Source organism: Dipteris shenzhenensis, chromosome 32, assembly GCF_047967505.1.
Source record: "Dipteris shenzhenensis isolate YYH24624 ecotype China chromosome 32, Dip_SZ_1.0, whole genome shotgun sequence".
In the NCBI taxonomy this organism is placed as follows: Eukaryota; Viridiplantae; Streptophyta; class Polypodiopsida; order Gleicheniales; family Dipteridaceae; genus Dipteris; species Dipteris shenzhenensis.
The window spans coordinates 33,658,815-33,674,838 of NC_141627.1; the positions used below are offsets into that span (position 1 = coordinate 33,658,815).

General features: G+C 45.0%; 1 protein-coding gene across 2 annotated transcripts in view; it reads left to right on the forward strand.

Annotated features, from left to right (window-relative positions):
* LOC147880637 (putative amino-acid acetyltransferase NAGS1, chloroplastic) overlaps positions 1-16,024 on the forward strand; it is an 82,326-nt gene that overhangs the window by 56,704 nt on the left and 9,598 nt on the right. For both annotated transcript variants that reach the window (XM_087370966.1, XM_087370967.1), the window contains exons 4-9: positions 4,118-4,269; positions 8,721-9,174; positions 9,281-9,378; positions 9,821-9,932; positions 10,140-10,299; positions 10,517-10,589. In XM_087370966.1, coding sequence (XP_087227092.1) covers positions 4,118-4,269; positions 8,721-9,174; positions 9,281-9,378; positions 9,821-9,932; positions 10,140-10,299; positions 10,517-10,589 — 1,049 coding nt within the window. The remainder of the gene's footprint in view (positions 1-4,117; positions 4,270-8,720; positions 9,175-9,280; positions 9,379-9,820; positions 9,933-10,139; positions 10,300-10,516; positions 10,590-16,024) is intronic.

Genomic DNA, 16,024 nt, shown 5'->3' on the forward strand with positions numbered 1-16,024 from the left:
ACGCTAAGCTGAGTAATAATCTATACTGGTCTAATGAGCTCAGTTAAAGCAAACTGAGAGCTAGGACTCAGAAGCTGAAGCCCTTCACCGTGGTGGCTCTCTGGTGAGCTGTGAAAATATCCCGGATCTGCGTCTCTCTCGGGTTGTTTCAGAATGTGGCAGGGGGCGTAGTCTCCTCGATCTCTGAACCCATTAAGCTATGTCCAGAGTGCCCCTCGTCTCTCTGGCAGTCTCCACTGGAGGAAAGCTGTGACAGAACGGACCTTAGTAGAGTGTGCTCTAGCCGCTCCTCATGTCGCGAGTGGTCTCTCCCTCTCTCTACGGCATCTTGGCTCCCTCTGCAGATCTAGGCTGCCCTCATTTGAGCTTACTCCTCGTTTATCCCTCTGTCCCATGGAGCCGACTCAAATGCATAGACGTCTATGATGCGTCACTGTGCTTGAGCATCCTCTGTATCCTGTGGCCTAGTCACTTGTTGCTGCTGCTCTCTGATATGTCGTAGTAGAGTCTCTCTCTGTCGGCGCATCTCCATCAGATAGAGCTCAATGTAGACTTGGTCATGGAAGTGGATCAGGTGTGAGAGTCGACCGAAGCCGCTCCCCTCCAAGTAGAGGCAGTGGTATCGTCCCCTGATCTCATAGTAGGCTGGACTGACACAAAGAAAATGCTTCTCTGTCTCAACCGCCCCCAATGTGCATAACATACAGATTGGTTGCTCTATGGGTATACCTGCGGCTCTCCCAACCTCAATCCTCAGCCGATGCGATCCTCAATGCCTGTGATACTCCTCTATGAGGTACTGGGGTCTAATGATGAATCCCTCCTCCGATACCTTCAGGATGTGATCACGATAGAATTGGATCTTGTAGGGAGCTCGTGGTCCCCTCTCCAAGTCCGAGCTGTATGGAGCTGAAGAGATCTAACCGTATGAGATGGTTAATCTCATCTCATGGGATCGACTCAAGTGGCGCATCCATGCTGTACTAAAAGGGGGAAAGCTTGTCTATCTGAATACTGTGCCTAGCAAACCATTTTGATATACGTGCATACCATGTGTTTGCTTCGCTCTGCTAGTCATCTGGATGACTCTAAGACCAGCCTTGGTAGTCTCTAGTGAGGTAAGTCCCAAACTCTATGGATGAATGTCACTGTCTGAAAGAGGGCATCAACCTGGAGAGGTGTCATGGTGAACACTGACTGTACTATCTCATGTGGGACTGAGGGCTTACTCCGAATCATCCTAGACCCCATAGTCACCTGTAACCGCTCAAATCTCCTCCACTCTGCCATCAAGAGATCACTCCCTTAGAAGGGTGTATGCAACATGCAAGCAATTGGCCGCACTAAAGTGTCAAAAAGGCAGCCCTTCGTCGGTGGATCTTGAAAGTGTGCTTGAAAGCAATGTCTCTCTAGTCGGGCCATAGCACACTGCCCACGTGTGAGTGAGGCCCTGGCTGCATGAATCATTGTGAAGATGGGTCCTGTGAAGACAGCTCCCAAGTATGTGGACTGAACTGTCTCCATTGGCTCACCTGAGTAGATGAAGCTATGTCAGTGAAGCACTGCGTGCGAGGTGTTGAAGATCATAACCTTGGTTTTCCCAAGGTTGAATGTCAGGTCTCTCTCTCTGCAGAACACCTCTAGGGCCTCCAAATGTCTCTGCAGCCCCTCCTCTGAAGATGATATGAGGACAATGTTATCTACGTAAGCAATATCTGTATTATGAGGTCAGCCAATAGTGGTCCCTCATCCCCTAGGCGGTCTATGAAGGATTCAATGTAGAGTCCAAATGGAGTCGGTGAGAGGGGGCATCCCTGCTTCACGAATCACCCCTATCGTGCTCTCGACCCAATCCGATAAACCTCTTGGGGCACGCAGGAGAGAGAGAGAGAGAGAGAGAGAGAGAGAGAGAGAGAGAGAGAGAGAGAGAGAGAGAGAGAGAGATTAATGTCCACGGGAGGCCTCGCGGGCCTGTGGGAGAAAGAAAGATATATTAATGTCCAGGGGAGGCCTCGCAGGCCTATGGGAGAAAGAAAGATATATTAATGTCCATGGGAGGCCTCGCGGGCCTATGAGAGAGAGAGAGAGAGAGAGAGAGAGAGAGAGAGAGAGAGAGAGAGAGAGAGATGTATTAACGTCCGTGGAAGGCCTTGTAGGCCTATGGGTCGAGGTACAGAATCCACCAAAAGGAAAATCTCATACAAGCCTCAGTGGGCTGGAGCAAAGGGCGTGCTAGGGCCCTTGTTGAGTGCTAAAAATCTACAAAGCTCAATAGCTCGAGCAAAAACCAGAGTCTAACAACTAGCTGAAGTAGGCTAAGAGCTGAGACTCAAACTCAGAGGGCATGGTATCCTTGATCTTTGAACCCGTTGGGCTATGTTCAGAGTGACTCCTCGTCTCGGGCGGTCTCCCCCTAAGGAAAGATGTAATAGGCTGGACTCAATAGACTGTGCTCTAGTCACTCTCCATGCCACAGGTGGTCTCTACGTCCCTCTCTCAGTGATCCAGGCTGCCCGCATGTTAGCTATCTCCTCCTCCTCCATCCCGCTGTGTCCTGGGGCTAACTCAAATGCATAGAAGTATGTGATGTGTCGCTGTGCTCTATCAGCCTCTCTATCTTGTGGTCTGGTCGCCTCCTGTTGCTCTCTAATCTGTTGTAGTAAAGTCTCCCTATGTCGGTGCATCTCAAGTGTTGTGTTGCTTGCTAAGTATGTCTTACTTTTGTTTTTCATAGAAGTTTTTGTTTACCTCGTTTTTCTTCTCTTTTATTTTTTGTGTAGATTTTTGGTCTTTAGAACAACAAAAAATTTGTATGATTGGACATATTCTAGTCTTACAAAGGTATATATAGATATAGGCCAATGCAGACCTGTGGTTGCAGCTTGTTTTTGCAGCCTTTGAAGCAAAATTTTATTCAAGATCCGTCCATTTCAGTTTGGGAAACCCTGCCATGGCCCATGGCACATTTTTTGGTGATTTGGCATTACAGGTATGCAAATTGGGGATGCAGATGTATGGCTTATAGAGCAGTAAAATTGTATGGCAAGCAATGCCTCATAATCAAAGATCTTGACAGTGAGCTCGTTGGCATGAGATAGGTGGAACCTCTCAGTTGTCACTTGAGTGCACCTGGTCTAGTTTTGATGCTTGAGTACTGGGAATGGCTTTACCCAACTTGGAGAATGAGGATAAGAATAAGGTTGAGTATGATGCAAGGAGCTGATTGTGGGCTAGAAAATTGCACCATAAAATTTATCCAATGCAGCACTATGCTAAAGAAGAGGACAAAATAAGAAGAATCTCAAGAATTGCATGCCACAAAATTGTGACATCTCAAAATGCATGCTCAATCAAGAGTGCTCACTTGCAAAATGTGTCCAAAACTACCAAATATGCTGGCTATATGAAAATAGAAATTGAATAATTTACTATTCGTTGGAACTCTTCATAGTGATGTATGGACCTCCTATATGCTGTGTTGCCTGTACATAAGTTTCTGTACACGCAATGGACTGCTGTGGGAGTTGCTTGGACAGCTGTACATGTTTATATGCTGTACATTCACACAATTTATGCAGCATCAAAATCATGCGGCAATGAGGAACTCCCATATAAGTTTGCACAGTGGCCATGCAAGTAGTTGTGAGTTGAAGCTGTTTTTGACTGCATTGCCTTTTCTAGACTTGCCCAGATTTAGAAGGCTGAAATGAGCTGCTTCAACCTGACAAACTGGAAACGAGTGGTTGATAAGCTGGAACAAAGGTACAGAAAACCATGTTTCAAGCCGCTCCTACGTGTTCCTTGGCATTCCCCGAATAAAATGGTATTCTAGCGGAGTTTCAGCAAAATACTTAGAAAGCCATTCCCAAGAAGTCTCATTCGTTACATTAACTTTGGGTAAGGTCTTAAATGCCTGGTGATCTATAAACTATTGCAGGTTATGAATATATGTCCTTTGTGATTTAATGCTTGGATTGTTGAAATATGTGAGGGACACTTGTGTCTTTTATGCTTTCGTTGGGTATTGTGGATTGATCTATATCTGAGTTGCAAATTGTGAATTTTCTATATTGTTTGCTTGCAAAAGTAAGGTGGCCTTTGTTGGTTCAATTGACAGCAAAGAGGTGTTGTTGATGGGGTTGACTATGGCGCCACTGGAGAAGTGAAAAGGGTAGACACTGCTCGTATAAAGGAAAGATTAGAGAACAATTGTATTGTGATCCTGTCCAACCTGGGTTATTCAAGCGCTGGAGAGGTACTCAACTGCAAGTATGTAGTCTAAGCTGGGTACTCGTATCAAATCTTTCTTCTTGGGTTGGTAACCAAAACATTTTGTTAGCAACTTTGTATAAAATGCTAGAAGATCTTGATGTGTCCACCTTTTCCATCTCCACCATTAATGTGATTCAGTGTTTGATGTTGCTAGAATTGTCCAGTGCAGCCACATAGAGGATACTTGTATCATTAATAGCAAACCTCAAGCCCCCCCCCTTGGTCCAAGGCCCCCCCCCCCCTTCTTCCCCCCCTTCTCTACTCGGTCTCCCATCCTTCTGTTGAACCAAAAAAACAACCCTCCCCCCGCCTGCCCCCTTCTTCGCTCGGTCTCCCATCCTTCTGTTGAAACTTGACAACCCACCGCCCCCCCCCACCCCTCCTCCCCCCACCCCGGCTGCTGTCCCCCTTTCTGCGTTTGGTCTCCCCATCCTTCTGTTGGCCCAAAAAAACAAAGCAGGGGGAAAAACAAGATAGAAAGAAAATCCTTTTCTTTTTGTCCTCTTTTTAAATTGTTATGTAATTACAGCAAACTGTGTAAGCATGTACAACCAAGGCTGCACCACTAGAAGAATATGGGGGAAATTGTCTTTTTTTGCATGAGGCGTTTTGCATCAATTTCTGTGATTGAAGTTTCAGGCCTACATGTATCCTTAAATGGTTATTTAAAAGTTAATTTTCTACAAACAAGTATGTGTGAGCGAAAACATTTTTATTGTCTTGGCCTTAAATTAGGTTGACGTGTGATGTGAGGCCATTGAAGGATGAACGAATCTGCATTTGGAGCACATGTGAAGCTACAAAATCTGAGAAAAATGCTACATGAAAGAAGGGAGGGAGGGGGGCGGGGGGTGAGCATTTCTTGGACTGGCCCATCTTTTGCATTCTCTTGTATAATGAGTGGTTCACATATCCAATAAGTATTTCATGTAGTGCGTGATCTTTGCTCTCATCTCTGTGTTTGCTAACGTGTGACTGAAATTTTCCTCAATAGTATCTTCCCATGGTAACATAACACCATTATCATCAAAATGTAGTATCTTCCCATTTACAACTAAACGCTTGTGCATTAAAGTCTGGTTGGATTCTTGTTGAGCGCATGCCAATGGTTTGAAAAAACTACCAGTCATCCTATTCCTCTGCTGGACCCAATGCGCCCTAGAGGAGCTGTTAGAGAACTTTGCTCTGTGGATCCTTGTGACCTTGAGGTCAGCCGTGCACTCTCATATCTGTCTACAAGCCACAAAGAGGCCAGGTCTTACTTGTTGAGTCTCACTATGGAGGCCAAGTTTAGTCTTAGTGCTCTCCCGCTCTTGAAGAGAATGCCGTCTTTTAAGTTTTAGGTGCGTGCGATTGTAGCTCAACACTATTCCTCTGCATGGCACGTGCTACCAAGTTGGAGGACATCTGTTTGCTGCCAAATCTCTGATATGGCATGTTGGACCTTTCCCTCTCGTGTAGCAATTCATTGGGAACCTGCAACCCCTTTCGAGGGAGTCCATGACGGGGCTGCTCCAAGTGAAGCACGATCGGGGAGTGATCTTTCATCGTTGTCCTGGTTAAGATGCTCATGGCTCTATCTCGGTGCATAGTCCAGTCCCCAACGTAGAAGTTATTGAGTCTCTCAAGTAGTCCGTCAAGCTACCATTAGTGAAGGCTACTCGGGAGTCTAGAGAACTCTTAACTCTCGCCAAGGGCCAATAATTGCGAATGTGAACTGCTCCAAATTGTTGTGCTCTGAAGATGGCATCGTCAGAAGGAGGCTCTCCCTTGCTTGCCCTCTTTGGACTCTAGTTTGTTCAAGTATCCTCCAACACCCCAAGAGTCCACATCTGGGAAGCTCTTGATAAGCAGTCTCTAGAATGATGCTCGTTGCTGGTAAGTGGGTGCATACATGTTCATGATTAGGATCCTAGAGTATCCCATCCTCAAGCCAATCCACACCACCCGTTCGCTAATGAGCACCCTTGTCTGATATCCAAAGCTGAAAAACATACGCCAAGAATGCCAATTGTTAGTCCCACCAAATCATGGTGCACCTCCTAATGAAGTATCAATGGGTGCAGATGCTGACATGCCCGATCATGTAGACCATGCATGTTCCAACTCATTGGGGGGTGGGGTGGCAAACAAGGCCTTCCTATGATTGGAAGTTTGTGTGACTATCATGGATTTTCACGACTTCGGTGGGGGTTTGGATCGGGAGTAGTCTGTATTTGTACAATGGCTTGCTGAACGCATCCTTCAGGGCCTACTGCATCAAGAAAGAGGTCTCCACTCCTAGACTACTCTCGTGCACTACTTTAGTGGCCAATATGTGGCCTGCCTGAGCTGCTCCTTGGACCTCAAATCGGATCATTGCGATTGCTAGATCCAAGCCTCCATCATGCATAACATTTGATTCCACATAATAAAGTCGTTCCATGGCTCCTCTCTTGTGGCTACGAAGTTGAAGCCCCTAGAAAGAATGGGAAGGGCTCCCAACTGCTCCAATAGATCCTTCTTTGTTAGGCTCCAAGGTTAAGTCTGACATCTCGAGTGCAGTTGGGTTATCTTCTGGGACATCGAAACTCTCTCAAGAGACGCTGCACTTGTCGAGGCTTCGTCCTTGGGGACCGAGGGAAAAATGGGAGAGTCTCCAATGCCAGCGCGGTAGGAGCCCTACTTGTAAAGGGGCAATTTTTTGATGGTGGCGAGAAAGTTGCACTCTGGCCAAGGCAACTAGGCCAAGGTCGACGCTTTGAGGCTAGACAAGCGGGGAGGGGGAAGTCAGGGGGGGGGGGAGCAATGGTTGGGGGCCGGTTGTGAGGGTGATCATTGGTTGGGTTGCTAAGGCAATGGGGCAAGGGGGCATCGGCAGGTGGGGGTAGAAGAGGAGGAGGAAGGTGGTGGACCAATTGAGGGTGAAGGCAGAGGGGGGAGAGGGTCCTCTAGAGGCAACAAAGGAGGAGTGGGGGGCACCTCTCTTGCACTTGGCCTTGAGGTAGTTTCCTTCTCCTGAGCCACCTGGGAACCCTAGGGTGCTGGGGGGATAGGGTCTATCTGAAGATCAAAGAAGACCTCTCCCTTCTCCCTCAAGTGTCGAGGGTGATCTGAAGGGGCCCTCTCTATTTGTTCCTTTGGGGCCTCGTGCTTACTTGTTGTCGATGGCATTTATGATGTCTTTGGTTCTTTGCAGCCCTCTTGCCTAGCTTCCTACGGTCCATGCGATTCCAAACCCCCTCAGATGGCTCAACCCAAGGGGTCTCCGACTTGCATTGTTGTCTGTTTGGACGTGAGGTCTATCCTTTTAACCCTCCCGTATTGACCTAGGTGAGGCTGCGGGTGGGTGGAGGTGCGATTCGCACTACAAGGACAAGATCTCGCCAGATAACCCGTCTATTGGACCTCTATCTAAACTCACCTCCATCCAAGGTGAGTTTAGATATCCAATATGAGGCAGTGCTCTGGGAGGCTTGAGACCTTGATCCTCTATCTAAACTCACCTCCATCCAAGGTCTTGAAGGATCTCCTCGGCGACTTTGTTTTCAGTTCACCCATATCTTGTGAGAGCTCCATCGAGCTCAAGAGCTCATTCAGCTGCTCCCTGCACATTCAGCTCCTAGCTCATAGGGCTCCATAAGAAATCAATCCAATCCAGTAACGATGTTCAACACCCAACAACACTTAGATCAGAACCAGCATCCCGAGAACAGTAACGCAGCAACAGCAGCTCAGGTCACCTCAAGATCGCTTCCTCCACGCCCGTTCGCCACATGGAGAAGGCCGCGTACAACACTCACACCTCATCCGCCGCCATGCCTCACCAACAGTTCGAGCAACACCGCCCGCTTGAGCCGCCGAAGCAACAAGGTCGCTTCTGCCTTCGGGGTTAGGCTCCAAAGCATTATTGTTAGCTTAATGATATGATAATCCTTGTATAACAGTATGCGCTATGCAAGCTTTAGTGATCTGACATGCCGAGTATGACGACTTACGAGTTGCCTGGAGTACAGTAAGGTCTAGAGTGTAGCAAAAACAAAGCGAATTAGAAATATTTTGATAATCTAAGCCATCCAAATTTTGTAAGAGATTCTTCTTTGTTTAACATACATAATTCTCTTTCGCCGAAAGCTTGGATTCTAGAGACATGTGTATAATGTCAAATATGCCTGCAGGTATTGAAAGGAACCTGTTACCCAGGCCAAATATATTTTGTCCTCTATGCAGGGACTTTTAAGTTGGAATCATGGTTTATCATCCACTGGATCCATCCCAAAGCACTGGTTGTGAAATAGAGAAGAAGATGAACATCCCTGCATTAGCGTTGCAAAGAATGATTTTGTTGTACAAAAACAGCCTTGCTACAGCCTACAGTAAATTCAAGTTAACATAGTTTACTAATGTTTGCATATTTTCATCTTTGTGCCATTAGCCTGTTGCTTGACTAGATCTCATCTCTTATGCAGCACGTACGAAGTAGCGACTGCTTGTGCACGAGATCTTCAGGCAGACAAGCTCATCTGCTTCCTTGATGGTCCTTTTTTGGATGAGAATGGACGCCTCATAAGATTTATGACACTTCAAGGTGCAGATGAGCTGATCAGGAAGCGGGCAGAACAAAGTGTGACAGCTGCGAATTATGTGAAGGCTGTTGCTGGTATTGATTACATGAAAAGCCTTGGCCTAAAAGCAAAATTTTCAAAAGAAAGTATTCTTGTCAATGGTAGTGCAAACAGTTCTTCCACAAATGGAAGTAGCAAAAAATATGGCGCAGGCAATAGTGGAACGGGGATGAATAATTACTGTAGCAATGGGTCACCGACACCTGGTGGACAGGGTCTTGCAATTGGTGGGGAGGAGAGATTAACCAGACCATATGGTTATCTATCAGAGTTGACAGCTGCGGTCTTTGTTTGCAGGGTAATACTGTGTATGTGTTTTTCTTTATTTAAGATTTACAAAAGAGGACAGATTTGCCTGTTGATATGGCATTGCAAAAGTATAACTCAGAGCTGTGATGTTGTAGAGTGGTGTGAGACGTGTACATTTGTTGGACGCCACAATTGAAGGCATGCTACTTCTGGAATTGTACACAAGAGATGGCATTGGCACTATGGTTGCAAGGCAAGTGTGTAAGCATCTTGATTTCTCAAATATCAATCAGAGTGAGCGATTTAAGATTCTGGAATCTTTCGAAACCCAGATGGCTGCTTATGCTTGGGCATTGTTGAGAACATAAGTGTAGCTTTGCTTCTAAGTTATTTTTATTTTTTAGTTTTCTCATTTACTCTTGTTTTCTTTGTCCTTTGACTTGTTTTATAAAAATTTCAATTTGTAAGATTGATATATTCTAGTCCTATGAAGGAATATAAGATTGACTGTGAGTGGTTTTCATTGGATTCTACCTTATTACAATTAACATATGCTTTGAGGGCAACTATTGCAGGCACAGAATAGATTGGATCTGTGTTCATAGAAATTGATTGTTAATTCTAATATTTTATGCATGTGAATAATTACTTTTCTGTATTATAGCTATCCTAATTGTGTGCCACTGTCTACATAGTGACCTTTATGAGGGTACTAGAGCGGCCGAATTAAGTGATGTGCCTAGGATTGAAGAACTGCTTCAGCCTTTGGAGGAAAGTGGGGTGCTGGTTAACAGACCTCGTGAACAGGTATCTCTGAGTTTCAGCTGTAATATTCAATGAAGCTTTTTTATGACCTTTTTCAACTCTTTGTTGCGTAAGAAACTCAGCCCTTTATAGTCAAGACAGGGACATGAGGAGAATCCCTTCAAGAATGGATAGAATTATGAGGCAAATCCTGTAATTTAGGAGTTTCTAACCTCTCGGTTGTCAATGCTACTTTGTTGTGAATTGCAGCTTATCAAAGATATTGGGTCCTTCATAGTGGTGGAAAGGGACGGTTCCATCATAGCATGCGCAGCTCTTTTTGCTTATGACGAGCAAAAATGTGCAGAAGTGGCAGCTCTAGCAGTTTCCCTAGAGTGCCGAGGCCATGGCCAAGGGGATAAGTTGCTTGGTATGCTTATCTTTTGTTTGAGCTTCTCTGGATAAAAGCTGAAAATTTTGTTTAAAGGTGCAGTTACACAGAGTCAGAGAGCTCTATGCAGTTTATACATAACCTGATAGTTACACAAATTCAGAGAGCTCTGTGCAGTTTATAAGTAACCTGATCGTTAATCTTTCAGTTGTGCTTATTGATGCAGCAAATTTCAACCCTTTCTATTTTATTGCAGATTATATGGAAAAAAAGGCAATTAACATGGGGCTGGAAAGGTTGTTTCTCCTCACCACTAGAACTGCAGACTGGTACTCTCTGTCTCCTGTCTGTCTGTCTGTACGTACGTCTGTCTGTCCCTCATTCACCAACCGTACATTACGATACTAAGTAGTGTAGTGTGTATGTAAGTAACACTTTTGTACATATAAGTGTGTCTTTTTTTATGTACGCAGTTTTGCACATATATATGTGTATTTGTTTTTGTGTATATAAATACAAATTTAATAGGTGTAAGCCTCAATTGTTATATTATAAAAAATAAAGACAAAATGAAAGCAAGAAATACAAATATATGTATCAATTGTAGACATTGTATTCACACTGTATACATACATAATAGCTTAAGCACTGAAAGCCTTGTCAGTATTATTGAGATCATGCATTTTCGTCTATGGCGCCGAGCAAGCTTGGCCAAAGTCTTGCTATCCAGCAGCTCCCCAATCAAAGACTTAATCTTTGTAAGGAACTCCTCCATCTCTCCCATCTTGAGTGAATTTCACTGTGGTGAGGGCTGCGGTCTCCGTGATCTCTGTATCCAATGGGCCATATCAAGAGTGACCCCTTGGCTCGAACGGTTTCTGAGAGCTGAGATAGGATGAACCTCCATCATATGCGCTGTGGTGACCCTATGTGTTGTGTGTGTTCTATGCCTCTCTAGCTCAGCAGCTCCATGTCCTCTCTTCCCATTGATCCACAGTGTCCTGATGTCAACTACCTCCTCCTCCATCCGCTGTATTTTGGGGCTGACTCAAAAGTGTAGAAATCGGTGACGTCGCTATGTCATATCTATAATGTCTCCTATGGTGCCATCATCTCTTGATGTCTGATCTGCCTCAATAGGGTCTCTTTGTGCCGTTGCATCTCGCTCAGGTAGAGATCAACATAGACCTAGTCATGGAATTGGATCAGTCGAGGGAGGTGAGCCCCTCTTGAAAGAGGCAGTGGTATCGTCCACGCATCTCATAATAGATTGGGCAAGTACACAGGAAGTGCTCCTCAGTCTCTACCTCCTCCAGTGTGCGTAAGCTACATATATGCTCTTTTGGTGTGCTTGCAGCTCTCTCTGCCTCGATCCTCAACTGATGGGACGACACTTGCATCTGTCCGATGGCTATCTTCAATGCATGTGAAAGTCCTTTGCCCTCAAGGTACCATGGTTTGATGATCTCTAATACTCTCAAATAGTGGTCGCGGTAGAATTGGATCTTGATGGGGATTGCCGGTGTCCCCCTCGCCCCCCAAGTTTGTAGCGTATAGAGTTGGAGTAGATCCAACCGTATGATATGGTTGCTCTCATCACGTGGGATTAGGGGGTTTGGTGCATCCAAGTTGTACTGAAAAGGGGGCAGTCGACTCATTTGAATACCTTGATTGGCAAACCTTCTAGGCACGTGTGCATACCATGCTATGCTAACCTCACTATTTACTAGTGTATTGGATGATTCTAGTGCCAGCCTCGGTATCTCTAGCTAGGCACAGTTCAGATCCTATGAAGAAATGTAACTGTCTGTAAGGTAGCATCAATCTGAAGCGATGTCATGGCAAACTTTGCCTATACTATGTGATGAAGAACTAAAGGCTTACTCTGAATCATCCAAGATCTTATAGTCACCTATATACTCTGAAATTTCCTACAGTCAACTGCTAAGAGGTCACTCTCCTAGAAGGCTGTTGCATACATGGCTGTGGGCCTCACTAGCTCATCAAATGGCCATCCCTTCGTCGAAGGGTCCTGAAAGTGTACCTGGAAGTATTGTCGCTCTAGTCGAGCCAAGGCTTCCTGACCTCGTGTAAGCCGTGCCTAGCTACGTGAGTCATCGTGAAAATGGGTCTCGTGAAAACTGCTCCTAGATAACTGTAGGAATGCATGATCTCCACAGGCTTCCCTCTTTCCTTGCACAGACTAGAGGTGAAGGAACAGAGTGCACGGATGCACTATGCCTTGAACACTCTTGCTTTCTTCAAGAAATGATGAGGGAAACAAACATGATGATGGAGATGGTGAATGGAACTCCCAGTTTTATAGCCCATGAGATGGATGGGGAGGGGACAAGTAGTCCAATTGACCAGTCACCAACCAGCAGCCAGCTGCTGCGTTAATAGGATGACTGCTATGTCAGCATCTAATCACAACTGTTTGCCATGTTAACAACATCCGTACATGCCTCGTGCTAGGTGCCATTAATGTGCTAGATGCCATGTCATCACCTTGGGTGGTTGTGTGCCGCCTCTACATCCCTTTGGATGTATCGAGATGATCTGGACAACCATATTGTTACGCTCAAGTTTAGGCAACATGACCTCGGAAGGGTCAGTCGACATTTTCCTTTGTAAAGGATCAATGTTTGTATTATATTTATTTGGGCTTTATGTGAATGGTCAAAGGGGTTAATGTCAAGGTCCTTGATAAGGGTGACAAGGCACTGACTAGATGGGTCTAAGGCTATGGGTCTTAAATGCATTAAGTGGGAAATGTGCCTAGGGGCAAGTGAATAAATTGATATCCCAAGAGAGGGGTAGTAAATATGCATTTAAGAGGTACCCTAGAATGAAGACATGTGGCATACTAGATCCATCTAGGGAATTGGGGCTTGGTGGAATATGCAAGCTGGAGCCTTCACGTAGGGTTGTTGTTCTGAGAGTTTGCTGTCACCGAGAATTGGCTGGGAGGAAAATTGAGTGCTTTCCCCGTGATAGGGAGGATTGAACAGGTTGTACGTTACTGATTTTGTCATTTGGTATCAAAGCGTCAGGTCACGAAGGTGCGGGAAAGTTTGAATGACGAATTAAATTTGTGATATGGTGATAGATGAAGGCACCTGCATTGGGAAGCTAGAGTGGCGATGTCAAGATTATCCTGAAAGACAGATGATCGTAATATCCACGGCTGCAAGCAAGAAAATCGAGACGTGAAAGGTTTGCCCGCTTTAAAGGAGGGTGCGATGGGTGAGGCGTATCAAGTGGTTGGTATCGCTACCTCGAATTTGTATGACGCCTGCATAGTGTGCGTCTGAAAAAGAAGCTCTCTATCGTTATCCACCTTAAGCTTGAGCAAACGTTGAAAGGTCGAGAGACTTGTGGGGAGCCTATCAGACCATAGAGATTGCGTGGATGCAAGAGTTCATGTCGCTATCATAGTATTTGTTTATGACGGCTAATCTTCTCCTGAATCCAACGTAAAGGCAGGTGGTTGCAGGACAGATCATAAATACAGATTGGGAGTGGCTTACAGGGAGCTTGGTTGCAATACAGTCTGCCTAAGAGAAAAAAAAAATTTAATTGATTAAGGAATTTCCGTCGTCACTGACGGAATCCCGTTTTTTTTCGTGTGAAACTTGACGGAACTTGACGGAAAATCAGTTTAGAGGCACTTTTGAGTGGATTTGGATGTATCGAAGTGGCGTGGTGTCGAATAGAGGCGATCAAGAGCCTGAACACTGAAGTTTGGACCAGGGTGCTTTCTATTTCTTTATGCCTTGGAGTTGTTTGTGTATCGAAATTTTATTATGGGTTTGGTTATCTCGCGTTACTAAAGATTGATGATATCCCCCTAGTATAGGGAAGGCGTGGTTCTTTCAATTGCGAAGTTGTTGTCTAAATTGCAGGCATTTCCTAGCATAGGGAAGTTGTGACAGTTTGTACTTACAGTTTATATAGAGTGCTATTTATTATTTTTAAAAAAACCCCCAATCGACCTAAATGGAAGTGGAAGAAGAAGCTTCAAGGGTGGATCTCGTAGAATCGGGAGTTCGGCCAGGTGTCGCGTCCAGCAGGCCATACACTGTCTGGTAGAATTGCATTATTGGAGGATGCCTTGCAATAGATTTTAGTGCAACAATTACAAGCAAATGTAGGGCAATCCGAGCTCAAAAAAATGGTTCATAGTATGTCTGCTAGACCATCTCGTGAAGAGAAGGGTAAAGCTCCAATGGAGCGTGAATCCAGTGTTCATACGATTGAGCCTAGGAGGGCTAAGGTGCCTAATATTGCCAATTATACGCTAGAAAAGTATTCTAGTCGGATGTCTGACCGTAGTTCCGATATCATAGAGACCTGGTTACACAAATGGGACGAGGCCTTCGTCATTTGTGAAATCAAGAATGATATGAAGAAAATCCGCGAGGCCACCCATATGTTTAATGAGGTAGCGGATAGGTGGTGGATAAAACAGCAGAAAGATAGAGTGGCATCCTCTACTTGGGAGGGGTTTAAAAAAGAATTTAGAAAACACTTCTTACCTCCTGATGAAGCATCCCGAGCTTGGGATCAATATCGAAACCTTCGTCAGAGAAATTTATCAGTGGCGGAGTACACTGATAAGTTCAGACAAAGTGTAATGAAAGTTTATGATTCTCTACCTCAGTCAATCCAGGTAAAAGATTTTATCTTTGGACTGAATGATCGGATCAAGATGGAAGTTCGGGCTAAGTATGCGAACACGCTAGATGAAGCAATTGCCATAGCCCTGAACTATGAGGATGCCAAAGGGAACAGACTAAGTGGGTTTGTGCACGTTAGGACTCGATATGAGTACCCAAAGAAAACTGGGTTTAAGAAGAAGTGGATTAGCAAAGGGAGTGCCTCACAGCCTAGTGGTCAAGCCAAGCAGGCGAAGCCAGTTGAGACTCCTAAACCAAGTACCACCATTGGAGTAAAAAGAAAAGTAACACCAATGGCAGCACGGGCTTGGTTGAAGTCTTCTTTGAACGGAGAGCAAAGAGAAAAAGTGAGGAGAGAAGGCTTGTGTTTTGGATGCCTTTAGGCTCATCAGTGGAAAGATTGTCCACGAAACAAGGATCGTCGGATGGTTGAGATGGTGATCTCAGAATGTGACATGGAAATGGAGGAAAGTCCCAGAGCAGAACAGATGCAGATTCAGATAGCGGGATCTTCTTAAAGGTTAGTACTTATTTTGTTATGTGTGTCTGTTGCTAAGCTAGTAACCAGTGCACCTGATAATGTCCTATCAAAGCCCACAGCAATGGTGTATACAACCTTTAATGATAGGGAGTTAATTAAGATGAAGGGGCAAGTAGCCAATCATGACGTCATTGTGTTATTTGACTTAGCGTCAACGCACAATGTAATTAACTCCAAGCTTGTAAAGAGGATGAAATTAAAGACTAGGCCATCTGACTATGCATATACAGTTAGAATGGCAGACGGAAGTTCAAATGAAGTATGGGACCAAAGGTGTACCCAATTGGAACTTCGAATTCAGGACTATGCTGAGAAGCTTGATTTTGAAATGACAAAGCTTGCTCACGCAGACATAGCCCTGGGTAAGACTTGGCATTCTAGGAAGAATCCAGCCATAGATTGAAAAAAGCACATTTATCAACTCAAGATGAATGATGTGCTGTATGTCTTACGAGGTGAAAAAGATATCCTCAAGGACCGTTGGTTTCCGTAATGGAAGTTCGGAAAGCTCAAGAAGAGTTTTTGTTTCTTTGTACAGCATCGG